This window comes from Panthera tigris, chromosome B1 (assembly GCF_018350195.1).
Source record: "Panthera tigris isolate Pti1 chromosome B1, P.tigris_Pti1_mat1.1, whole genome shotgun sequence".
Classification (NCBI taxonomy): domain Eukaryota; kingdom Metazoa; phylum Chordata; class Mammalia; order Carnivora; family Felidae; genus Panthera; species Panthera tigris.
In genome coordinates, this window is record NC_056663.1 from 74,285,298 (window position 1) to 74,312,169 (window position 26,872).

The 26,872-nt window shown below is 36.2% G+C and overlaps 1 protein-coding gene and 1 non-coding gene across 8 annotated transcripts in view; both read right to left on the minus strand.

Annotated features, from left to right (window-relative positions):
- Window positions 1-26,872, minus strand: part of ARFIP1 (ADP ribosylation factor interacting protein 1) — a 125,618-nt gene that overhangs the window by 36,289 nt on the left and 62,457 nt on the right. For 5 of the 7 annotated variants that reach the window (XM_007084183.3, XM_042983757.1, XM_042983756.1 and 2 more), the window contains 4 exons: window positions 22,709-22,817; window positions 16,315-16,410; window positions 14,618-14,730; window positions 5,922-6,143 (listed from right to left, as the gene is read on the minus strand). In XM_007084183.3, the coding sequence (XP_007084245.1) occupies window positions 5,922-6,143; window positions 14,618-14,730; window positions 16,315-16,410; window positions 22,709-22,817 (540 nt within the window). The remainder of the gene's footprint in view (window positions 1-5,921; window positions 6,144-14,617; window positions 14,731-16,314; window positions 16,411-22,708; window positions 22,818-26,872) is intronic. The other 2 variants (XM_042983759.1, XM_042983758.1) reach the window with 1 other exon arrangement.
- Window positions 9,925-10,033, minus strand: LOC122238189. The gene has a single exon (XR_006217151.1). It is a non-coding gene; the product is annotated as a U6 spliceosomal RNA (small nuclear RNA).

Here is a 26,872-nt window from a genome sequence, read left to right on the forward strand (position 1 = left end):
AAACCCCAGAGTGTACTAAGATGAAACAGCAGCAGATTGAAAAGTTGTAAAGCAGAATTTGCAATACTGTATTTACAATAACAAAACAGGCCTAAATTCAAAGCAGATAGGAAGAGTAAACTGCCACTGTTCTGTTTCACAAATATAAATCCCACCTGTAATTCTGTGAATATAAAAGTTAAGGTTTTAATGTATAATTTGAAAACTAGCTAGAATAAAAGGGCTTTTTTTATAGTAAGGTACAAGAGACATAGTAATAAAAAGATATACAACTGGGATGCCAGAAAGAAATGAATATATTATGTATATGCATTATAAAGAAACACATAAATTAAGTATGCTCTTTTATAATTAAGTATGCTTTTTTGGCACTGAAAATAAGTAAAACACGATTTGATTCATAAACTTCCTTTAGTTGATAAGTTGTCTCAGTATTTCTGGTTGGGCAGGGATATTTTATACATTGTACACTGCCTTCACAATTACAAATAAACTGTACATAAAGTAATCAAAGGGTATATGCATTAAGAACAGGGCCCTGGTTCTAATCTGCTGCTGAACAGCGAAGGCCAATACAATTCCTTAATCTCAATATTTGTTTGCTTTGTACAGAGAAAGAATAAAGTTTCAAAACATTTCAATTTTTTTTCTCTTTAGCAGCTCCTACATCATTTACAACATTTACCAGATGTAAATGACCACTATTTCCCATTAAACTTATACATTAGGACCAAATAATAGAAACGGCCACTGGATCTAAAACCTCCAATTTTAGTACTATAAATTATCACCTAATTAATAACAAGTGGGTTAATTTAAACCATGCAAAGCAATAAAAAATTAGTCTCACAGGTACTAACTGATAATTGACAATATTATGGACTGTGTGAAATTCCCTAATCTTGAAGTATATGTTACTTTCTAAACTGAGAAAAAACAACTTAATGAGGTGCCATGGTAGAACACAACTGGGAGTCAGAGGCACATAAATGGTAAAAATCGAGTTTGGGAATTCAGTTTGGGATTTCCTACCGTGATTCTGCTGACTGGATTTGTCTCTTGTATGAATAACTCAAATTCTTTTTGTGTCAATTTCTTAGTAATAAAATGAAGATAATTCCCTTACAAGTTTGATAGGAAGCGTAATAAGAGAACCTTCATAAAGTTTCTGACAGATGACAGGCATTCAATAAAGTTCCATCTCCTGTCCCCCTCAGATCTGTTTTCTCTACTGCTGGATACTAGTTGTTTCTCCAGAAAATGAAAGAACTGAACTGATCTTTAAAATCTTCCTTCCCAAATGCCACAATCCCCAAACAGCCATAACCATCATACTTTCTTCAGTGCCACTACGTGCCATGCCTGTGCTAAGTACTGTCAATGAATCTCCTGTCCTAAGGCAGAAGGAAGTGAACACCAGCTCTTCGTCACTGAACTCTATAAACTTTTTTTCAAGAACAATCCATTGACAAAGAAGAGAGTTATTTTGCTGGCTTGCATAATTGATTCTGATTACCGAAAGAAAGGAAACTGGACTGATAAGGAAGAGGTTGCCTGGAATATAGGCAACCTCTTAGGGCATCTCTTAGCACTACCAGGCCCTGTGACTAATGTCAATGGAAACTACAACAACCCATTTCAGTCAGGACTACCAATGACCTGGACCCTTCAGGAATGAAGGTTTGGGTCATCCCACCAGGCAAAGAACCATGAAAGGCTGAGGTGCTAGGGCCAATGTAATATGGAATGGGTAGTGGAAGAAGCTAAGACCTTGTAACAATTTCTACAACTGAGGACTATAACTGTTCTATTTTGTTACTAATATGTGTGTGTGTATATAAAGCAAATAACTTTGTTTTCTTCCCTCTCTTATCCCCTTAGCATACAACATAAGATATATTATTTTTACATCGTAGAACTTAACTTACAGGATATCAAGGAAAAAAGTGAATGTCACTCAAGAACTCTGCATCCTTTTCTGGGGAATAGGTTACTGAGTCTTTGGTAGCATGCTGGATAGTCATATCACGATAGGTAAAAGTAAGACTTTGTTACTGTCTTTATTTGGAGATTAAGTATGGCTTAATGGTGATGGTTAATTTTATGTGTCAACTTGATTAAAGTGTCCAGTTATTTGGTCAAATACCAGTCTAGATGCTGCTATGAAGATACAGATTTTGGGGGTGCCTGGCTGGCTCAGTTGGAACAGTGTACAACTCTGATCTTGGGATTGTGAGTTCAAGCCCTGTGTTGGATGTAGAGATTACTTAAAGATAAACTAGAATAACAAGATACAGATTTTGTTGATGTGATTAACATTTACAATAATAAACATTCCAGATATGATTTAAAGTTGACTTTCAAGAGATTATTCTCCATAATATGAAAGGACTTCATTTAATCAGTTCTTCCAAGCAAAAAGGTTGAAGCTTCCTGGAGGAGAATTCTGCCTTAAGATTGTGACATTAGAAATCTGGCCTGAGTTTCTACACTACTGACCTACCTTTAGGATTTCAGACTTGCCAAGTCCCACAACTGGGTGAGCCAATGCCTTAAAATAAATGTGTGTGTGCTGGTGTGTGTGTGTGTACAGTGTGTGTTATGTACACATCTCCTATTGGTTTTCTCTGGAAAATCCCGATACAAAAATATCCACCCTGTAAATACTGACTCCAAATTTCATAGTCTCTAATAGGTTCTAGTTTACCATTATTTTTATATTTATAAACACCAGTTAGAATGTTCAATCCAATAAATTTTCTATTTCTTACATTATTTCCTTCAAATCACTTCTGCGTACACATTTGACTTTAGCATTTGTTCACTAACAAATCATATCAAGTATGTTTTGGAGTATAAGCATCATAAAAGAAGAATATAGTATGTCTTTTTAGCAAAATAGGATAGTCCAAATTCTTGTTTAAAAATGCTGCATGATGGTGTCATGCCTATTAAACTACTAACTAGATAAAACTACCTGTGATGATTAATTTTACATGTCAACTTGGCTGGGCTATGATGTCCAGATGTTTGGTCAAATATTATTCTGGATGTTTCAGTGAAGGTGTTTTTTGAATGAGAGTAATATTTAAATTGGTGGAGTGCAAAAGCAGTAAAGCAGACTGTCCTCTGCAATGTGGGTGGGTCTCATCCAATCACCTGACCTCCCTAGAGGAAAAAGGAATTCTGCTAACAGACTGCCTTCGGACTCAAACTGCAACTCACATTCCTTGAGTCTCCAGTCAGCCAGACTACCCTACAGGTTTTAGATGTACCAACGCTCCATACATAGTGCTGTGAACCAATCTCTTAAAATACATCTTTCTACATATCTACATATCCTATTGGTTCTGTTTGTGTAGAGAACTGGACTAATATAGTACCACATTTCCTTTTTGTCCTTAAAAACTCATTGGCTCTTGAATTTAAGAAAACTCATCTAGTATCTCATCATCAGAAGACTCATAAACTGAGATTTCACTTGTATTATCTATTTTGTCATCACCGTTGAGTATCTTTGCTGCTGTCTCTTTGCAGTCATCTTCTGATTTGTCTAGTAATTGTGAAATATCTTCCTCTGGTAGTATCTTCTCTTTGCCATTATGGGAAAAAAAGGAAAAATTCTACATTTTCAACTATGTTGCATAAACATTAAAAAAAAACCTACAGAAACAGTTTCTTCAGATTTCATTTTGGAAACACAAAGAATACTTATCTATTTCACTTTTTCTAGGCAATGCTATCATTCTTTTATTTTCTTATCATCTTGGTAATTTTTAACATGGTTGGAAATAACTGATGAGTAATGATGAAATAATTCCTAAGATGATGAAATAGCAAAATGTTTTAAGTAGCAAAATATGATCATTAAGATCCCATTCTGTGTCTTTGATTTCCAATGGACCCGTATGGTAGTTGTAAGATAAAAAGTTGTATTCTGTTAAAAAAAAAAAAAAGGAATAAGTACATTTTCTCACTGGACTAAAACTCATAAAATATCAATCCTTGCAAAGGGTTAGAAATGTTCAAATAAGAAATTCAAAAATTAGAGGCACCTCAGTGGCTTAACTGAGTTAAGCATCCAATTCTTGATCTCAGCTCAGGTCTTGATCTCAGGGTCAAGTTCAGGCCCCTCACTGGGCTCTGCACTGGGCATGAAGCCTACTTTAAAAAAAAACCAAGAAACTCGGGGCGCCTGGGTGGCTCAGTCAGTTGAGTGTTCGACTTTGGCTCAGGTCATCATCTTGCAGTTCCTGAGTTCGAGTCCCGCGTCAGGCTCTGTGTTGACAGCTCAGAGTCTGGAGCCTGCTTCTGATTCTGTGTCTCACTCTCTCTCTCTGCCCCTCTCCTGCTCACGCTGTCTCTGTCTCTCAAAGATGAATAAACGTTAAAAAAAAAAAAAAACTCAAAAACTCAAACTGGGTCCAATGGACGTGAATACTGAGGATGAACCTCTCAGTTCTATAAAAACAACAACAACAAAAGGATCTGACATCTAGAAAAGATATCAAAGGTACCTCCTACTAGCTAAGACAGAGCATTAAATGAGCTAATACATAGATAAACCACTTAGAACAGTATTCGGCACATAGTAAACTCCTAATCCGTGTTAACTACTATAATTAACAGGGTCTACTGAATGTAGCATTACTGAGAACACTGAGAACACTGTTGCAGCACTTCTGCAGATCCTATACCCTGGCTACCTCCTTCCACACTGTGGGGGTTTTTCTCTAGATCACAGACCCTCTAAATATTCTACTTACAAGGGATAGCCAAAAGGCCACTGAGAAACATAGACAGGCCTGGTAGCTCCTTCCTGTGCACATGCATAGGTGAGCTCCACCCAGAGGTGCCCCCTCCTGGCCTCACTGTCTGTACATGGCCTTGGCTACTAGACAAAACAAATACGTGTGTGTCCGTATGTATAAAATACAAATAAATTCTACATATAAAATACAATTTTAAGCTCTACCTCTTATTTGTTTTGTGATCTTATAAAAATTACCTAACCTCTCTTGGCTTCAGTTTCCTCATCTATAAAATGGGGATAACATTTCTTGCAGTCTTGCTACATAAATTATATGATATAATGGCTATAAAGCACCCGGATCATTACAGTGAAATTGTGGACACCCAATAATTGCAGCTGTTATGATTAATCAGCTTCCCAAATATTCGATTAGCTCTTTTTGTCTATCTAATGACTCAGAATTGAATCTCAGTATTCTTTGCTATTATGATATATATTGCCATGTCTAGCCAAACTTTCTTTTCCAAGACTGTAGATATTATCAAATGCCTTAATGCTCTAAATTATCTAACTCTTCAAGTTAGATGTCTGTAGGAAAGGGATTTTGCACCTTTTGGCTCCAGGTGAGGAAAAAAAAAGACATCAAAGAAAACACTTCATATATCTTAAGAAATTCTTAGGAATTCTCTGCTGAATGCTTATAGGGATATATACAGAAAAATGATTTCATAATTATTCTAAAATTCTTAATCTCTAAAATTCACAATTCCTATTAATGAGTCAGTAAAAGTATATTATGAATCCAGTCAAGCACGTTACTATTTGTTCAAGATACTTGGACAACTGGTAAGAGATTTTCAATAGGTACCTGAATTTACTTTTTATCCATGCTCACATACACAGAGCTATGATTCTTTCTAGATTCAAGCAGGTTGAGTATTTTCCTTTTCCTTTCCTCTAACCAAGTTCCCTTCCCCTGAAACCTCCAGCTGACATCTCCGGTCACTTGGGCCTTATTAAAAATCATATAAAGTATCTTGAAAGAACACCTCAAGATTCCAGTTTTATTAAGAGTTAAGCAAATCAGAAACATAACAAATTATATCTTGGAATACTATTGCCGTTCTCCTCCTCCACACTCTCCAATAGTTATTTAAAATAATCTTACATGGAGTTCTAGGGACTTCAAACTCAGGTCAGCAAATGCATCTCCAAGTTGCCTTTGGGTATGCACCATCTGGAAAAGCTGGGTCGACAGTGTCTGAGCCAGTCTTAAAATGTTTTCATATTTTTTCTTGTTATCTCTTAATATATCAATCTGAGCTTCAAGTTCAAGGTCCACAGTTCTTGATCCACGGCCTAGCTTCTCAGAGATAATTTGTCGAGTACACTAAAAGTGGAAAGATGCACTTTGTTTAGGAAGAAAAAAAAAAAGAACAAAAGAGAAAAGAGTAATATAGGATCCAAAGTACTAATGCTAGAGCATTTGGCATGTAGCATTTTTGGCTTCAAACAAGCTACCCTTAAGAAAACTGAAAACTATCAGTCCACTTAGAAGTTCACTCAGACTCAAATAAACTTACCAGTAATATCTACTATTACTAATCAGAGCAAGTTTTTTTTTTTAATGTTTTTTAAATTTATTTTTGAGAGACAGAGCACGAGCAGGGAAGGGGAGAGAAAGAGAGGGAGACACAGAAGCCGAAGCAGGCTCCAGGCTCCGAGCTGTCAGCACAGAGCCCGACACGGAGCCCAAACCCACAAACTGTGAGATCATTATGACCCGAGCCGAAGTCGGACGCTTAACCAACTGAGCCATCCAGGCGTCCCACTAATCAGAAGAAGTTTTAAGACTTAGAGAGCTAATTTATATACTGCTAGATAAGCTCTCTCACATAATCCTATTTCGGGCTTAGTGTACTTGGGTAGATTATTTACAACAACTGAGATCCTTGGCAGTGACTTAAGAATATTACTGGGTTGTTAATAGAGGAATAATAAACATACCAAAATTCTACTCTCCTGTTTGTTTCAAATGCTTTTCTTCCTTCAATCTTCCTCTTAAACTAGCTGTGTGTATGTGTGTGAATAGGAGGAATGAAGGGAAGACAGGAAGGAGAAAGAATAAAGAGGTGGAGGTGGGAAAGAATGAGGAGAGAGAAAGGGGTAGAAAGAGAGAGAAACAGGGGTTGGGGAAGGGAAGGAGGAAGAGAAAGAGGTAGAGATTAGAGATTCCTGGATTCTTTTACTTTATTCAGAAAGAATAGTATTAAATTATGATATTATTGTGTCCTAACCCAGAAATAATAATACAGGAAATTTTTGTTAGCAATAAAAAAATTATAAACAACTTCACTACTCAATAATATAAGAGTAACCGTATAGGGCACTAATAAGCTTTTCATCATTTAAAGTTAACACAAATATTCTAAAAAAGTAATAAATAAATATTGTCATTTTTAAACTTTACAAATTTGCTCTTTTATCATGTCTTTCAAAGTTTTGGTTATAGAACTAATATCTACTCCAAAAATTAACATAATGAATGAAATAAAAGTTGAATTTTCTCTTCCTTGAATCCCCCTAAATAACAGAAAACTGCTATTTACATAGTCTAAACTCTTCTGTAAACCTCTATACTCATATATGTGATATCTGTCAAGTAAACATGAAACCAGGCTACGCTATACATAATATCCTCAATATTTTTCCTATGAACAAGTATCTTGAGACTTTTCCTTGTCAATACATATAAATCTATATTTATCCTACTAATGTCAGTATATTATGTACTACTCATACTTTTCTATTTAAAATTGAAATGAATTCCCTGACATATTCTCTGTTCTCATCAACTGAGGATCTTTTTTTTTTTTTAAGTTTATTCATTTATTTTGAGAGAGAGAGTACAAGCAGAGGAGGGGCAGAGAGAGAGAGAGAGAAAGAGAGAGAGAGAGAGGGAGAGAGAGGATCCAAAGCAGGCTCTGCTGTCAGTGCAGAGGCCAATGTGAGACTTGATCTCACAAACCATGAAATCATGACCCAGGCCAAAATCAAGAGTTGGATGCTTAACCAATGGAGCCACCCTCACACCCCAATTAAGGATCTTTGTGAATAAACCTTTAAAAATAAAGGAGTTCTTTTTTTTTTTTTTTTTTTTTTTTAAGGTAGAGAAATTAACTATACGGAAAGTGATAGGAAAGGTGAGAGGTCGAACCCACAGAAGAGAGATAAAACTATTTCTAAGGAAAACATACAAACACACACTCAGGAGATTAAAATCATATCCAGAGAAAAGCTTAACTGCAGACTTGTCATTTTTATGAGGGAAACATCAGCAAGAAATACTACCTGAAATGGTAACGAGATAAAGGAGATATACCATTGCATTCACCCACACAAAACAGATTTATTTCCCTGTGCAATATCATCACACACATTTACTCCATTTGAAAGCCAAAGCATGTGGTGCCTTCCACAGCAACCCAGATAAAACAGTCTGTTCAAAGTCAAGAAGCCAGAATTCATTGAAGAAGCTTGGTAGACTGGACAAAATGAAAGAAATGTCTACTGTTGTCTGAGTGGCCATTTTTCCTCAGAAATAACAGCTATAAGCAGACAGCAGGGTCAAAGGTTTAATGAGGGAATGTTTTTTGTTTCCAGGAAGCCAGGGCAGTAAGAAGCATAAGGTGACAGTGATTATGAAGCATGTTAAATCTTGACACTGGAAACAAGTGTTGAAATGGAACTTTCCAACCTTGTATTCTAATATGGATAACGTACAACCTTAAGGACAATCTAAGTAACCTGGAAGTGAGAGTACTTCAGATAGCCTACATTCCTGAAAATGCAGATGAATTACAATGAGCTGGCAGTCCCATTCAGTTTTCCATACTTATAAATTAAGAATCCATTAAGATAATGAGACAAAAGGAGCAAGATTAAAGGGACAGAAAGAAGCAAAAGTAAATTACTGCTCTATGTAGATCTCCTACTTGGGGGAGGGTGAATATAATAAAGTGATAAACAGTATACAAAATACTGTGAATCATTGTCATACAGGTCATGAATTTACAAGATAGTCACTGTGTACTCTGAGTATTTAAATAGCACCAAGAGCTTTTTCTGTAAAACCAAAAAGTGAATAAAAACACTTAAATACTATCAAAAGAATAATTTCATGGTATAAGCTGACAGACACTAAAAGAGTTACTAATGGTGAAGGATAGGGAAGTAGGGACCATAAAAGAAAATACTAGAAATTGAACAGGGGAAATAGGTTAACCAGTAAATGAGTAAGGCAATATGACAAGAAAAACAGGAATGAAAGTTTAAAAGATACTGGCTTAAAGGCAACAAAGATTAATTTGAGGTGTGAATACTGATGGCAAATTCTTAAACATTTAAAAAAAGTATTTATTAATGTTTGTGAAACATGCCAAACAGCTCTGAATGCTGAAACCGAGATTATTCTTAAATAAATAAAAATAATAATAAAATGGACTTCTAAAAGTACTCTATTCTTTTCTTTTTTAAGATTTTTTAATTTTTAAGTAAAAAATCTCTACACCCAACATAGGGCTCAAACTTACAACCCTGAGATTAAGAACTGCATGCTGGCTCATCCACTGACTGAGCCAGGCAGGTGCCCCTAGTCTATTCTTTAAAAAAAAATTTTTTTTACCTTTATTTTATCTTGGGGGGCATCTGGCTCTTTTGGTAGAATGTGCAACTCTTGATCTCAGGGCTGTGAGTTTGAGCCCCACATTAGGTGTAGAGATTAGTTAAAAATAAAATCTTTAAAAAAATAATAGTAAGTTAAAATTTATTTTTTAATTCTTTTTTTTTTTTAAGTTTATTTCTTTATTTGGCAGGGGGAGGGGCAGAGAGAGACTCCCAAGCAGGCTCCACACTGTCAGCCCGATGTAGGGCTTGATCCCATAAACTGTGAGATCATGACCTGCGCCAAAATCAAGAGTCAGACTTTTAACCAACGGAGTCACCCAGGCACCCCTAAAGTAAGATTTATTTTATTTCAATTCTAATACAGTTAACATATGGTGTTACGTTAGTTTCAGGTGTACAATACAGTGATTCGACACTTCCATATTACTCAGTGCTCATCAAGATAAGTGTACTCTTAATCGCCTTCACCTATTTCACCCATCCCCAGAAATATGGAATGCTTCACAAATTTGTGTGTCATTCTTGCACGGGGGCCATGCTAATCTTCTCTGCATCGTTCCAATTTTTTAGTATATGTGCTGCTGAAGCAAGCACTAAAAATACTCTATTCTCTACTAGGAAAATACAAAAACAAAAGGGATAAACCAGAGTTCACTATTCACTACTATTCCTGCAGATGAGAATAAGTAAGAACATAAATAAACTTTGGATTCAAATTTTATGAATAAAATCAGGTAGATTAAAATAATACTTAAGAATACTTATATTCAGGGCCTAAACTTACATTTGTTCCCATTATAGATTTGGTTTAAACCACCAGCCTGGTCTTAGAGCCCAAATTAACAACCAATAAAGGAAGTGCTAAATATTCTTGTTGACGGAAAGCCTTTCGGTGATTAATGTATCACAAATAGCTCAAGCCCCAAATCCACTTAGTACCTTCAAATCTTAACAGGGCCAAGACAGTAGAATTTAAAGAAGAGTTAAGTGGATGAAAGCTCTAGCTGCTCAACTTAGAGCACTGGCCATAACACTCTATTTGTGAACTGTTTGTGGCTGTAGTGGTTTGCAAATCACGAATAGTCTGTATTTTTATACAGAGCGCACGTCTCTTATGCGTCTTCTCAAGAGTAACACAGAAGTGAATTTATTCTTTCAGTTAATACTTTTAAAATATGGTCTGAAATCTTTCACAGAGGCACCTGGGTGGCTCAGTTGGTTGAGCGTCCAACTTTTGATTTCAGCTCAGGTCATGATCCCCGGGTTGTGGGATCGAGCCCCGTGTCAGGCTCTGTGCTGAGCATGGAGCCTGCTTGGGACTCTCTCTCTCCCTTTGCCCCTCTCTGCTCATGCTCTCTTTCTCTAAAAATAAAAAAATACAAAACTAAAATCTTCTTTGTCATTAAGTAGATTCTGCCTCCTTAAAATTGTTTGACTTTATCCCCTCTTCTCCGTTCCAGTCTTCACAGCCATAGTTCATGTCTTAATTACTCTCTCACATTACTGTAACAGCTTCTTTTTTAAAATTAAAGTTTATTTAGGGGTGCCTGGGTGGCTCAGTCGGTTAAGCGTCTGACTTTGGCTCAGGTCATGAGCTCACAGTTCGTGAGTTCGAGCCCTGCATTGGGCTCTGTGATGTCAGTGCTGAGCCCACTTTGGATCCTCAGTCTCCCTCTCTCTCTCTGCCCCTCCCCTGGCTCACATTCTCTCTCAAAAATCAACAAACACTAAAAAAAAAATTAAAGTTTATCTGTTTTGAGGGGGAAGGGCACAGAGAGAGAGAGAGAGAGAGAGAGAGAGAGAGTACCAAGCAGGCTTTGCTCTGTCAGCGCAAAGCCTGACGTGGGGCTCGAACTCACAAACTGTGAGATCATGACCAGAGCTGACACCAAGAGCGGACACATAACTGACTGAGCCACCCAGGCGCCCCTACTCTAATAGCTTCTTGACAAAATCTCTTACACTGCATATTCTACTCTGCTTGATGTGTAATATGGTTCACTCTTGCTTAAAATTGCTCAGTTGATCCCCACTGTCTTTAGAATGGCATGAATCAGACCCATCTGCCTTCCCAAGTTTATCTCCTACTGCTCTTCTCTCCCACTCAAAGATCCAGTGATACCAGTTATCCAGAGATTTCCCAAACCATGCTTTCTCACATGTCTACAACTTTGTTCATGAGGCTATATTTGCCTGCTGCTTGGAATTCCTCTTTTTGCTCCCTTTCATTTAACTTATTCATCTTTCATACCAGACTGGGTTTCATTTATTTATTAAACTTATTTATTCAGCCATTCCTTTGTTCATTTATTCATGAAATTTGCCTCTAAATAGGAACATTCTATATTCACACATTTTGAAACCTAAAGAATACAGGCCTTAGCAGTGCCTGGCTGGCTCAGTTGGTAGAGAATGGAACTCTTCATCTTGGTATCATGAGCTCAAGCCCCACGTTGGCTGTAGAGATTACTTAAAAAAATTAAATTAAAACACTACAAGCTTAAAAAAAAATACAGGTCCTATTTCTGAACAAAGTTCTAGTAGTTACAAATTACGAAATTTAAGATTTTTGTTCATTTGAGCCTTCCTCTCTTGTGTCCTTTAGTTCACGTTTCCCTTGCTCTTTATCTTGTTTTCCTGTATGTTTATTATCTGTCCCCCTTGTTTTGTCTTTTACTTCTACACTAATCTGAGTTGAATCATTAAGACTCCATATTTACCTCTTATATTGACATACCACATTCAGCCTTTTTATAAAAGTTTATGTTAATGAAACTGACCAGCCTTTAAAATGTTGCACACATAGCATAATACTAAATAAAGGAGTTTTTAACTGAAAACTGAAAACACTGAAAAGTTTTTCAGTTTTAACTGCATTTTTTTTCATCAAAGCTTAATCAGGAGGGGTACCTGGGTGACTCAGTCAGTTAAGCACCTGACTTTTGGTTTTGGCTCAGGTCATGATCTCACGGTTTGTGGGATTGACTCCTAGGTTGGGCTCTGTACTGACAGTGCAGAGTCTGGTTGGGATTCTCTCTCTGCCTCTCTTTCTGCCTCTCCCCTGCTCCAGTACATGCATGCTCTCTCTTTCTCAAAATACATAAAAAACATTAAAAAAAAAAAAAAAAGCTCAATTGGGATATTGTAGTGTCAATCAGAAGAGAGGGGTGCCTGGTTGGCTTAGTCAGTAGAGCATGAGACTCTTGATCTTGGGGTCCTGAGTTCAAGCCCCATGTCAGGCCTACAGCTTACTTTTTAAAAAAATTGGAAAAAAAAAAAATTGGGGAACCTGAGTGGCTTAGTCAGTAAAGCGTCCGACTTCGGCTCAGGTCATGATCTCATGGTCTGTTGAGTTTGAGCCCCGCACTGTTCTCTGTGCTGACAGCTCAGAGCCTGGAGCCTGTTTCGGGTTCTGTGTCTCCCTCTCTGCTCTTCCCCCACTTGTGCTCTCTCTCTCTCAAAAATAAATAGAAGAGAAAAAGAAAGTTCTAACTTATACAATTATTCTTTTCATTTAAAAATTTTTGTAAGTGTATTTAAACTTAAATAAACTGTCAGCGCAAAGCCCAATACAGAGTTCAATCTCTTGAACCGTGGGATCGTGACCTGAGCAGAAATCAAGAGTGGGACGTTCAACCGACTGAGCCACCCAGGTGCCCCGAAGTCATGTGAGTTTAATGGAATTTATAGCCCAGTGTGTCTGGGCTGGCATATGCCTCTCAACTAAAAGAACCTCAAAGTGTAATGACCACATTGGGTCTCTTTGACTCTGTTCTTGTGGCTTTTTTACCTTTTCATTCCAAATTGTGAGCTATACTGGGCATGCACTGTCATTTCAATAATCCTTCAAGGATAAGATTTTGATTTGGTTGATTTAGGACTGTGCTTGCCATCCATTTTACTTTTGAGTAACTTGATTCTAGCCATGACTTTGATCTTCTCTTTCTTGGACTTCAGTTCCTGCATGATTTCTGCCTTTAATTTCTGTCTATTTCTGTTCTCTAACAAACACTAAATAATTTTTAGAAAGATTCATGAGCATGTTTCAGGGTACTTTTATCATCTTAAGAGAACCTGTACTTTTGTAGATGATTTCAGATCATATTTTAAAAGTATTAACCACGAAGGGCACCTGGGTGGTGCAGTCGGTTGAGTGTCCAGCTTCGGTTCAGGTCATGGTCTCGCAGTTTGTGAGTTTGAGCCCCGCTTCAGGCTCTGTGCTAATAGCGCAGAGCCTGGCACCTGCTTGGGATTCTGTCTCCCTCTTTCTCTGCCCCTCTCCCTTGTATGCACGCTCTCTCTCTTTCTCAAAAATAAACAAAACATTTTTAAAAATGTAAAAAAAAGTATTAACTGAAAGAATAAACTCACTTCTGTGTTACTCTTGAGAAGACACATAAGAGACATGTGCTCTGTATAAAAATATAACAGACAATCCTTGATTTGCAAACCACTACACCCACAAACAATTCACAAACATAGGGTTTTATGGCCAGTGCTCTAACTTGAACAGCTAGGGCTTTCATTCACTTAACTGTTCTTTAAATTCTACTGTCTTGTCCCTGTTAAGATTCAAAGGTACTAAAGTGGATTTGGGGTTTGAGCTCTTTGTAATACATCAAAAATTCTATAGATTAAATAATCTGCTTATTGTTTCACAGAGGTCATAAGAAAAAGAGTCACGAATTACTCTGAAGCAATGCAACTAACAACATCAATAAACTTTTGAAGTCCAACTCACTTGCAAACTGATGCTACATGTACAGTTAATGCTCAGTCATTATAATAAGATCAGTGAATTCCAACTCTGGATAATGAATGTATCTCTTTTGCAATTCAGTTCCATAAAGTATCAAAAAGAGGAGGTAGGGACAGACATATCTACAGCAGTTCTACAGCTAAATGTGTTCTAAGGCAATATATTTCTTCTTCAATTATGTATCAATTAATAAGCATTTTGGTAACTTTACTCTTTTGCTACTATTTAAACTACAACTATGCAAACAAAGAGTAATAAAACAAAATGCTTCATCTTCTAACTGTATTTTTATGGTTAGATGGCATCATTCTCTCCTATATATTCATACATTTGCAAAACACTAATTTGAATAACATACAAATGAAAATTCTTAGAGCCAGTTAGGGTGGAAACATTAACAAACAAACAAACAAACAAACCTTGTAGGTGTTCAGACTCCATTTTCTAACAAGCTCTAACTTTTCCATTGCAGGATTTTTTATTTCATCTGCTAGAATAACTGGTCCACCTTTGGTCTGTGTTCTCTGGCCACCTGCATGATCATAACAAAAGACAAAACACAAACCAGATAAAGACAAGTAAGTAAAAAACCAAACCACTGATGCTTATTCAAGTTAAACTAGTTATGCATTTAAAAATAAAAAGGTTTTGACAAAGTGAAGAACTCAAATTTCCTGGAATCATTGAGAATAATTTCCAAACACTTAAAAAACATTTCTGTCCGTTAAATGCAAATGTTATGTGGCTTGCCTGTCTTAAAAAAAAAAAAAAAAAAATGTTGTAACCAAACTTCTTTTCTAAGTAAGCTCTTTACTTCTAGAAAACAAAATTTTGACAATTACTCTTATAGCCTCATGACCCTAAAAAAACTGTGCCAGTAAAAATCTGGAAGGCTATGAACTCTTCACAGTGATCTCCTTTCATCATACTATGAAGAACAGAGCAACAACAGAATGTTACTATAATTTTGGAGGATTTAAAAATATAATCCAAATTTCAAATAGTCATTAAAAATATCTTACCACCAGTATGAAAGGCTAGGCTAAAACAAGGTCTACATTGTACCTCCTTTTTTTCTCAAGAGACCACCCACCCTCCTGCAAAAAGCCATAATTAATACAGTATAAAGCCCTGACAATGTATTGCTACAACAGCTAAGAAATTATGACATAAAAGCAACTCTGCACCTAAATAGTTCCTATAATAAAATGTTTTTCATAGAAAAAAAAAGTTAAATGCTTAAGATACTAATGACTTAGAATAAAAATTTTCATAATTTAAAGAGAACAATGAAATAAGGAAAAGAGAAAAAGTTCTTAAAAATGGTTTTAAACTCAGAGTCAGCAAAAATTTCTTTTCTGACTTACTCTTATAGTCAGACCAGCCTTTGCCACAACTTTACCACAACCTCAGATCAAGAACGGTATGCAAAATCAAATACATGCAAGATGTACAAAATCCTCATGGAAATAAAATACAGAATGTTAAAGTTTCATATGTTAAAAGAAATATGTACTTTAACTTTTTCCTGTTTGTACAATTGAGCATATTAAAGTATAGAACAAATTCAATGCAAAGAAATGCATTTTTCCCAAGTGTTTTTCACTGGCCATAACTGGTAAATTACATATTCTTTTGTTGCAATCTGCAAGCTATTTGTAAGCTGTGGTTGAAAATAGGAAGACACAACATTTTCCACTTGACCCATTCCAAATAATGAACAACCCAATTGTTGAAGGCTCCTTTTTTGTTGAACTGAAAACAGAGTAGAGCTGCAAAGCGGAGAGGATCAAATAAGTGAATCTACATTTTATAGAGCAAAGAAAACATGATTTAAAATGAATCAAATCTTACCATGTTTTTAAATCAAAGGGAATTAAATTTCAGGTTTAAGTTAATAACTTTGAAAAGCCAGAAAGATAGGGATGGCTAGAAAAGATTATTTACATTATTGTTAAAAAAAGAAAAAAAAAAAAAAAAAAAGAAGCAGCCACCACAAAAGCCAGAATTACACACACCTAAGAATATAAAGCAAGGGATTATGAAACTGAGTGAATTAGTTTAGTTTCAGAAGGAGCAAGAAGGGCTTTATCCAATCAGTGAGTGCAGAGAATACCTGCAGGAACAACTAAATCACTTCCTTGTTGAGCCAGGCGACTAGCTGCCACCCTGCTAGGAGACATAACAGATGGCAATGGTGGTGCCGGGGAACCTGAAAAGGGTAGACATTTAACTGTGAAAACTCTTTTCCTCCTCCACATGTTGTACACTTTGAATATAGGTTTAATGACATTTCCGTTAAAATACTCAAAAACGAGGATTAAAAATTGGAATTAATATAGTTTGCTTTCTTGCAAGAATGGACTAACAATAAATGGGTGCTACCAGGCTGAGTTCTTGTAGAAACTTCTCATGCCAACTGTTGAAACTAAACAATACACAGAGCTATAGGAAGAAACTTGGCAAGACCTCGCAAAATCAGGACTTTACCTGGGTTCTGCTATTTCCAAATCACTTAACAGAATGTGGTTAAAGTTCCATAGTTGAACGATTTAAAGCTTAAGGAAATATTTTGTACATCGTTACTCCTACATTCGAAGGAAAACTCTTCAAGTAAAAATCCAAAGGTATGTAAAAATGTATCAAAATTATAACTAAAATTCACAAAAATGTGAATGAATCACAGCCTTCACAGGAATTATAGCCTAAAATTTTACATCATAAATCCAATAGCACATAGTGTAGATCACTGCTATTCATACTATGGATGCAAGGGAACTATATCAATTATTTCACCTGAAAGGTCATTGAAAACGCAAAAACTCAGGTCCTGCCCTAGACCTACTGAACTAGAATCTGCATTTTCATAAGATCCTTACGTGATTTGTATGCATTCTGATGCTTGAGAAGTGCTGATATAAAGTGCTATTCTAGCTAATCATAAGAATGGAGCTTTTAAAGCATAGCTGTGACACTCCACCGCATCTACTGGTCATCAGTGGGCATCTGTAAGGTTTTTGTTTTTTGGGGTTTTTTTTTGACAGTATTAATTTTTTCATTTAATTGTTTTTATTTATTAAACAAATAAAATTTAAATATATATTTAAGGTGCACAATGTGACGTTTTGATATATGTATACGCTGTGAAACGATTACCACACAAACCAATACACCTATCACCTCTTTTGCTTTCTCTTGTGTGGTGAGAACATTTGAGATCTATTCTATTAGCAAATTTCAAGTTTCTAGTACAGTATTATTAACTATAGTCACCATGTTGTGCATTAGGCATCTATAGTTTTTTAAAAGCCACTCAGATTATTCTCTAACTCAACCAAGTTTGAGAACTGAAGGGAAAAAAAAAATAGTATTTTAATCAAACACAACTGAATTTTAAATTCTTAACTCTGTGTTTGAAATTCTGGCTCTATTTACCACATAGTATCGGGAATATGTTAGCAAATTAGTTAATGTCTCTGAGCCTTAGTTATCTACAAAGTGAGAAAACGGACTATCCAACATTGTTGATAATGTCCAGTATTAAACCAAGGAAAACTTATAACTTCAACTGCTTTCTTTATTTTAAAGTCTGAAGGTCGTACATCTTTAAGGGAATGATCATTGCAAGCTGAAAAATTATTAATGTCCTTCAGTATTCAGTTGAAAATATTTTAACACCCATAAGCATCTTTTATTTCAGCTATACTCTCTTCCAGTTCTCTAGAAATGAATCAAATTTATAATTAAAATTTTCTAATAGGACAGAAATCAAGATCAAATTTCTTTACTTAGAGTTAGTAATAACTGGTTATATTCCAGATATACTAAGATCTGATGGAGAAACAGTCACCACTTTTAATAATAAGAAAACCTTAAAATGAACTAGATCTAACATTAAAATCCAAACAATAGATCGAAATAGACTAGCATTACCCTTCAAAGTGAGAGATATTTATCTCTTTAAATCTGCCGAACCATAAAATTTAAAACTAGAAGGAATGACAGAAATCAACTAACTCTGACATTAAACCACAGAAGAAAACCCAGAGGGGTTAAAACAGCTTATCAGAGACTCAGATGTTCTGAATTCACACCATAAAAATCTCCATTATTAAATTCAATACAGGAAACACTGATCCATAAGTTACTTGTTGAGTTAGAAGGCATTTAAATAGGTTATCCAATCCAATCACCATTTTAAACAAAGACTATCTCTACTCTCCAAGGCACAAAGGTTTCTATCATAGAAGGAAGCGTTAAATAAAAGACAACTACTGTAGTTCCATTTCTTGATGATCCCTGAACAGAGCTCCGTTGTTCTGGTTATTACTGTGTATTAACCTTGCATAAGACATAATCCCATGACACAAAAGGAGATGTGTATAATATATTCAACAAATGATACAGAACTTTGCAAACTAAGATAGCAAAAGCTATGGTGCCCTGGTAACTGGGTACTTCAGCCTTCTCATTTTACTTTCAAGGGTAATTATCACTTCTCTGTATCTTCAATATTCCCTATCTTCAAATTATCATTTCTATGTAACTTCAACCCTTTAAACCACTAATTTAGATGAAGTTAGCTACTAAAATCATTCACTATCCAATAAAAAATAATTCTTAAAAAGCAAAAATCTTGCTAATGGACTAAATTTGGGGAATTAGCTCCATTTCACGTCAACAACAGAACTCTAGGAATATGAATATATGTATGTAATGATCGATACCCCATTAAAACAAAACTAGGTACCAAGTATAATTCACTCTCATGAGCTTTGATTTATTTATAATTTCCTTGTTACTAATTTTGCAATGTATTTGTTAGGTAGATTTCAATAATTGTTGTTAGGCTAAACTTAAGTATCATTTCTCCTAAATTTGCTCTAGAGATGGAAAAGTAAATGGTTAATACTTTTCTTGGAGCAACTATTCAAGTAATAAAGTCATTGTTATCATTCAAGTAATAAAGTCATTGTTATCATTCAGTCATTTTTCCAGAGAGCTAAAAAAACAGCCCCAACTCCTTTAACGTTTTTTTCATAAGATCTATTTCAGAAGTTTTAATCATGTTACTTTTTCTCATTCCAATTTATCTGTAAATACCTTAAAACAAGTACACTTAGGGGAGCGAGGGTGGCTTGGTAGGGGTTGATTAAGTGTGTGACTTCGGCTCAGGTCCTGATCTCATGGTTTGTGGGTTCGAGCCCCATGTCGGGCTCTGTGCTGACAGCTCAGAGCCTGGGGCTTGTTTCGGATTCTGTGTCCCCCCCTCTCTCTATCCCTCCTGTGCTCTGTCTCTCTCTCTCTCTCTCTCAAAAATAAACATTAACAAAACAAAACAAAAACAAAAACACAAACAAGGGACTTAAAACAACTACAACTTGAGGTGCCTGGGTGATTCAGTGGGTTAAGTGTCCAACTTAGGCTCAGGTCAGTGATCTCACAGTTCATGGGTTTGAGCCGTGCTGGGCTCTGTGCTGACAGCTCAGAGTCTGTAGCCTGCTTCAGATTCTGTGTCTCCCTCTCTCTCTGCCCCTACCCCACTAACACTGTCTCTCTCTGTCGCTCTCTCTCAAAAAAACAAAAACTACAACTTTTTTTTTTTAAGTTTATTTATTTATTTTGAGAGAGACAGAGCACTGGAGAGAGCAGGGGAGGGGCAGAGAGGTGGGGGAGGGAGAGAGAGAATCCCAAGCAGGCTCCACACTATCAGCACAGAGCCAGATCTTACAAACTGAACCATGAGATCATGACCCGCACTGATATTAAAAGCCAGACACTTACCGATTGAGCCACCCAGGCGCCCCAAACAACAACTTTCTTTAAAAAAAAAAAAAACCCAGAAAACAAAAACTACAACTTTCTTGTAAGTGCTTAATTAATCTGCATATGGTAGAATGATTATCTTTTTAATATACACATCAACAATGTAGTTTATTTTAAAAAATGTTTTAATAAAGTCAATTCAAAGAGACATACATTATTGCCATTATCAGGAAACATATTTTTTATTCCAATCTGAAGGACTAGTATGTATCAATAAGAAAGTGAAACTGATCAGCATTTCCATGCTTACACTCAACAGTTTATAATGGTCAATTTCAATCATTGTATAATATTTTTCTACTTAAGGGAAAAGAGATTAACCCAAACGTCAGTTAAATAATTTCATTGGGAATACTTAAAACACCTTAATAGTAAAAGTATTTTGGGGGGTGCCTGAGTGGCTCAGGTCATGATCTCACAGTTCGTGAGTTCAAGCCCGCGTCCGGCTTTACGCTGACAGCGTGGAGCCTGCTTGGGATTCTCCCTCTCTTCTCTCTTTGGCCCTCCCCTTGCTCTCTCTCAAAATAAATAAATGAACATTAAAAAAATTTTTTTGGGGGGGCGCCTGGGTGGCTCAGTCGGTTGAGCGTCCGACTTCAGCTCAGGTCATGATCTCACAGTTTGTGAGTTCGAGCCCCGTGTCGGGCTCTGTGCTGACAGCTCAGAGCCTGGAACCTGTTTCAAATTCTGTGTCTTCCTCTCTCTCTGCCCCTCTCCTGCTCACGCTCTGTCTCTCTCTGTCTCAAATAAATAAATAAATAAATAAAATTATTTTTAAAGTATTTTTTAATTCTCTATTGACATTTATTTAAAAAAAAATTTTTTTTTAATGTTTTATTTATTTTTGAGACAGAGAGAGACAGAGCATGAATGGGGGAGGGTCAGAACGAGAGGGAGACACAGAATCTGAAGCAGGCTCCAGGCTCTGAGCTGTCAGCCCAGAGCCCGACGCGGGGCTCGAACTCACGGACCGCGAGATCGTGACCTGAGCCGAAGTCGGATGCTTAACCGACTGAGCCACCCAGGCGCCCCTCTCTACTGACATTTAAATTTGAAAATTGGTGACTGGTCCAAAACTGGTCACATTACATAAAATAAGCCTTTTATCTTTAAGTACTCATAATTTTAGGCACTCAGTCAAGACTTTCAAAATCAAAGTTATCCCCTAGATAACCTAGATAAGAATGCCAGAATGCTACATAATGACTACTGAGATATGGACACATATGCTCCCTTTCTACGGTTTTATTTCTCTGAATATAAGGATGAAAAAAAATCACTTAGATAGTCCATTCACTTTACAGCCTAGAGTAGAGGTTGTTATTCTGGATTCTTCTAAATGCTTATTTTCAGGACCCATTTAGGAAAGAATATATTTCAAAACAGAAGTTGTTTTTCAATAAAGTACTGGCTATTAGTATAATAAAAATATAGAATACTATTTATCTACAAGAGGGCTAAGGATTACAAAGATGCCGAGAATTTTTTCATTTTATGAAATTATAATGAATTATTAAAATATATTTCACTGAACATCGAATGTAGCTACTATTTTTAACTATAGCTCTGTCAAGAAAACAATCCATTATTTACATCCAAATGTTTACATGGTTTTACTTTCACTCATGTGAAAATGAAAAAAACACTTGAAAAAGGTTATCATAGGGAAGAGTATTAAAAGCACATCACTTTTTTCTTTATATACATGAAATGGGTGTAGAAAACAGTTAACATGGCAAGTCTGTTTATCCTTAAAAAGACCAGCTTACAAGATTGGCCCTTGGTTGGCATTCGGAAACTTTTTTTGAGGCAGGGGGACAATTCCCTCCATTCCTCGAATGGTTAAGACTGGCTCACTCTGCCTAAACTATTTATACAAACAATGTGGTTTATGCTAAACGCCTTTTTTTCTTCTAGGAGTCTGGAATCTTGGTACATGCTAGGCAGAGGGTGCCTATGCAAGCAATCTCCAATAAAAACACTGAGCACTCAGTCTTTCCTGAGCTTCCCTGGTTAGCAACGTTTCGTACACGTTGTCACAATCTGCTACGGGAATTAAGCATAATCAATGACTGCCGACTCATGTCCTGTGTGACTGCACTGGAAGAAGACCCTTGCAAGTTTATGCCCAGTTTTGCCAGACTCTGCCTCAGGCATCCTTTGCCTTTGCTACTTGTGCTTGGTATACTTTCCTTGTAATAATCATAGTCATGACTATGTATGGAGTCCTGTGAGTACTCTTAGCAAATTACTGACTCTGAGGGTGGTTTTGGAGACCTCTTATATGGAATGTATAATAGGAAAAATAAAAGTTATTTTTCTAATTGCTTTGAAACAGGAAATACGTACTTATACAAAACATTGACTTATTGCTATAAATTTTGTAGTTAAAAGCTAAAATAGCTTAAATCTGCATTTTGGATATAACTTTTTGAGTATTTTAATATTCTAAAACCAATCCTTTAATAATCAGTGAAATTATGCATATTGATTTATTTATATAAAGAAGACTACTAAGACAATTCCTAGATTGTTTAAATTGAAGAGAAACAGATTATGCTTATAAAATCAGTGTTTTGTCACAGAATTAAATGACTTTACTATGGTTTATAAATGAAGGTTGCTTTTGATGCATTTCTCCCATCCTCCACCCCAGCCATCTTTAAAAATACATGGGCTCTTACCTTGAAATGCTCCTGCTTCAATAACCCCCTCTTTGGTACTGTCAAAGCCATGAGATGTAATTTGGGTTTCTGAGAGACCAAGTCCAGCTGGTAATGAACGCTTCAGATCCTTGGCAACATTTGAATAAAAGAGAAAATCTTCATAAAAAATCTCACACCATGTAGCAGTTCAGCATAATGGTGCCCTTTTAATCACATCTTCAACTATCTTTTTCTCTATATGTGGTATTCTCTCATGCTGTCGTAGCATTCTATAATGATGTATAACCAGCAGCAAATTCAGCAAGATTTGCTATTAAGAGGTATAGTGAATGTCAAATACAAAATATTTGTTATTCTAGAATTAAGCAACAGGCAGATATCAAAAATTCAATTTTCAAATTTCTAAGCTACTGATACATCAGAAAAATCATTTTAAAGGACAGAATTAAGATGACTAAAAAGTCACTATTATGTAAAAACTAACTGATGTCTAATACAATCATGAGCCTGGTCAATATAAACAAATCATTCACTTGCAGTATTAATTTTCCTTTGATTTCAAGGTTATCTAGGTAATAAGCAAGGCTTCTTGGATTTCAATCAGGGTGGGGAAAAAGAAATCTTCTGCTATTCATTTTATGTTAAATACTGACATTAGTCAATCCAACTGCAGATTGGCTTATAATTGGAAGCTAGCTGTAACAAATACAATATTCCACACTCAGTCTTACAGTTCAAAAAAAAAAAGAGAGAAAGCCAAGAAATACAGATGTCCAAAATTTCTTTATTTCGTCTGGCTTGGATATGAGGAATTACCCAATTTTCATAATCAGTCTATGAATGGATTCCACTGGTTTCCCACGATAATGACAAATGATGCACTAAAACATAAATATGTCTTTTGAAATCTTTAATACAGTACCATATCACATATAATGTAGTTATAATTTGAAAACTCAGAACTAACGTTTTGAATTTTCTAATTGGCAAAGTCAAAATTTAACAGATACAATCTCTCATAACTGGCATGTTGTTGAGAGGGATTTTCTTGAGAAGCTCATTAATTTTGTCTAGGCAATTATTTGATTGGTGTGATGGGCCATGAATTAATAAATAATGAGGTCGATTCTCATCTCATCAAACATTTGATTGATCAAATTTATCATTTACCATTTATCAAACAGGTAATTTGACACAAGTAACTGTCCTCTCCTGTGGTACTTTCAACATCTCAGCTAGCTTCAGATACTCCTGATTTTCCTCATACAACATCTGTTATGTTCTATTGTCTCCTTTGTGGATTCCTCCTCATCTCCTCCAAATTCTGGAGCGTCCCAGGGTTCAGTCAGAGGACTTCTTCTCCTATAGTCTCTTCTTGGGTGACTGTATTGATTCTTCTGGCTTTGAAAACCATCTATACATTGACAACTCCCAAATTTAGGTGTCTTACCTGGGCCTCCCTCTTTAACTCCTATATATCTGATCACATACTTTTATTTCAACTTGGATATTAAGTAGGCATTTCAAACTTGGTATGTCTCAAACTGACTGATTCCACAGTAAATCCCCAATGCCCAACAGACAAAACAAAATAATGGCATCTTTATTTTCCCTCCTTTCAGTTAAACAGCATCTCTACCACCAAAATCTTAGGAGTTATCTTCGACTCTTTCGCTCAAGTCCATATCCAAACCATTAAGCAGATTCTATCCGATCTACTCTCAAAATACATTCAGGATGAAAGCAATTCTCACCACCTCCACTGCTACAACTCTGGTCTAAGCTAGAATCATATTTCGCCTGGATACTCTAAGAGCCTCTCAACTGGTTTCCCTGCTTCTATCCAAGACACACACCTCTAACTGCACACGTCAACCAAAATTAGCCCCTGTACAAAAACTCTCCAACAGCCTCCTATCTCACCTAATGTAAAACCCAGACTATTAAATGTTCTCAAGGGATTACAGGATTTGACTTCATCTCCTACCAGCCTCAGTCTTACAGCCACACAGTTCCTTCAAAAACAATAAACCTATCTTTGTTTCAGGGCCCTGTACTTCTGTTTTTTCTTCCTGAATGCTTTCTTGTACCTGACATCTATAGGGCTTACTCCTTTAGGTAGAGAGAGGCTTTCCCCCTTGAGCAACTCTCACAACCTCACACTGGAACTCCCTATTCTGCTTCCTCTATTTTATCCTCCTCAGAGCAGTTATCACTCGGTAACATATTACGTGTATTTGTGTTTATTTTTACCTCCTCTTTCTATATGCTGTAAGTTTCACTAGAACAGGGATGTTGCTTAGTTTGTTTACTGCTGTATTTTTAGCACCTGAAATAGCGCCTGGGATGTAGGAGATGTTTAATAAATATTGTCAAATGAATAAATGAATTTGTTGAATGAACTAAAGGACTTGTGACTCAACACCATATAGATTAAGAAGCTGCTACAGCAACAGGTTTACTTTAAAATTTAATTTAATGAGTATCTGCTTCCTCTTGCTGTATGTTAGACTTTCTGCACAAAGAAAAAGGTAAGGTACAGCCCTTGCCTCATTGGAGAGACAAGATATACAAATATTAATGTGAAAGTTGAACTTGTCGCCAAAGTAAAGACAACAGGTATCAGAGGAATTAAGAAGAGGGACTCAATCCATGAGAACCAAATAGGAAAAGAGAAAGTTCTGCATGAGCTCTGGAACATAAAGGATTTATTTATTCATTGTCACAACATTTACTGAACACCAATGACAGTCACTGCTCTCGACACTACAGATGGAGCGGTGTAGGAAACAGTCTCTGTCCAAATCTGACTCTCATGGGGGGAGGAAGGAAGACTAGCCCGATAGTAAACAAATAAATGCATGCCATGTAAGGAGTGCTGTTAAGTAACAAGTAGTAAATCAGTATGTTTCTTTTCAAGTCAGGATAAAAGGGATACAGAGTGACAGGGAAAAGGGTGCTACTTTGGGTTGGGTATTGAGGGAAGGTCTCTCCGGGGTAGTAAAATGTGGGCAGATTCCTCAAAGAAGTGTGAGCGAGTGAGCCATGTGAGTTTTAAGACACAATTCCCTTATCAGATATATGATTTGTAAGTATTTTTTCCCATTCTGTGGGCTGCCTTTTTAGTTTTTTCATGGTGTTCTTTGAAGCATAAAAGTTTTACATTTTTATTAAGTCCAGTTTATCTATTTTTTTTCTTTTGTTGCTTGTGCTTTTGGTGTTCTAGAACTAAGAAACTAAAGTACCTAATCCAAAGTCAGAGAGTTATACCTGTTTTTTCTTCTAAGAGTTTTATAGTTTCAGCTCTTATATTTAAATCTTTGATCAATTTTGAGGTTCCTTTTTTTAAAAGATTTTATGTTTAAGCAATCTCTACAGACCCAACACGGGGCTCAAACTCACAACCCCAAGATCAAGAGTCACACGCTCCACTGAGCCAGGCAGGCGCCCCTGGAGTTAATTTTTGAGCATGGCGTGAGGTCCATGTCCAGTTTCATTCTCTGCATATGGACATCCAGTTGTCCTAGCACCATTTGTTGAACACTATCCTCTCCTCACTGAAAATTCCTGGCACCCTTGCTGAAACTCAACTGACTATGAATGTAGAGATCTGTTTCTGTACTCTCAGTTCTGCTCCACTCACCTATGTCTCCTTATGCCAGTCCCAACCTGTTTGGATTATTGTAGCTTTGTAGTAAATTTTAAAACCAGTGAGTCCTAAAACTCTGTTCACCTTTTTCAAGACCCTTTTAGCTATTCTGGATCCCTTGCATTTACATAGGATCAGTTTGCCAATTTCTACCCTAACCCCCCTTCCCCCCCCTGCAAAATCAAACTAAACCAAACTAAACCAAACCAAGATTCATTAGCAAGACCAAAAGAAACTGTTCGGTAATCCAATGAAAGTGACAGGTCTACCCCCAAATAGAAAACTAATTAACATCAGTTTTACCAGGGACATCTCTTTGAATTGGCCTTAAAAAAGGTGCCTACTCCAATAATTTGTTATCCAAGCAAAACTAGAACAATTTTTTTTAATTTTAAAAATCTTATTTGTAATCGTTATGGGGACAAACAAAAAATAATAAACATTAAAAAAACAGCACAATAACACAATAATAAATACAAGCAAGCCACAAAGATTTAACCTTGCTTTCTCCACCCTAATTAGAATCCCTCATA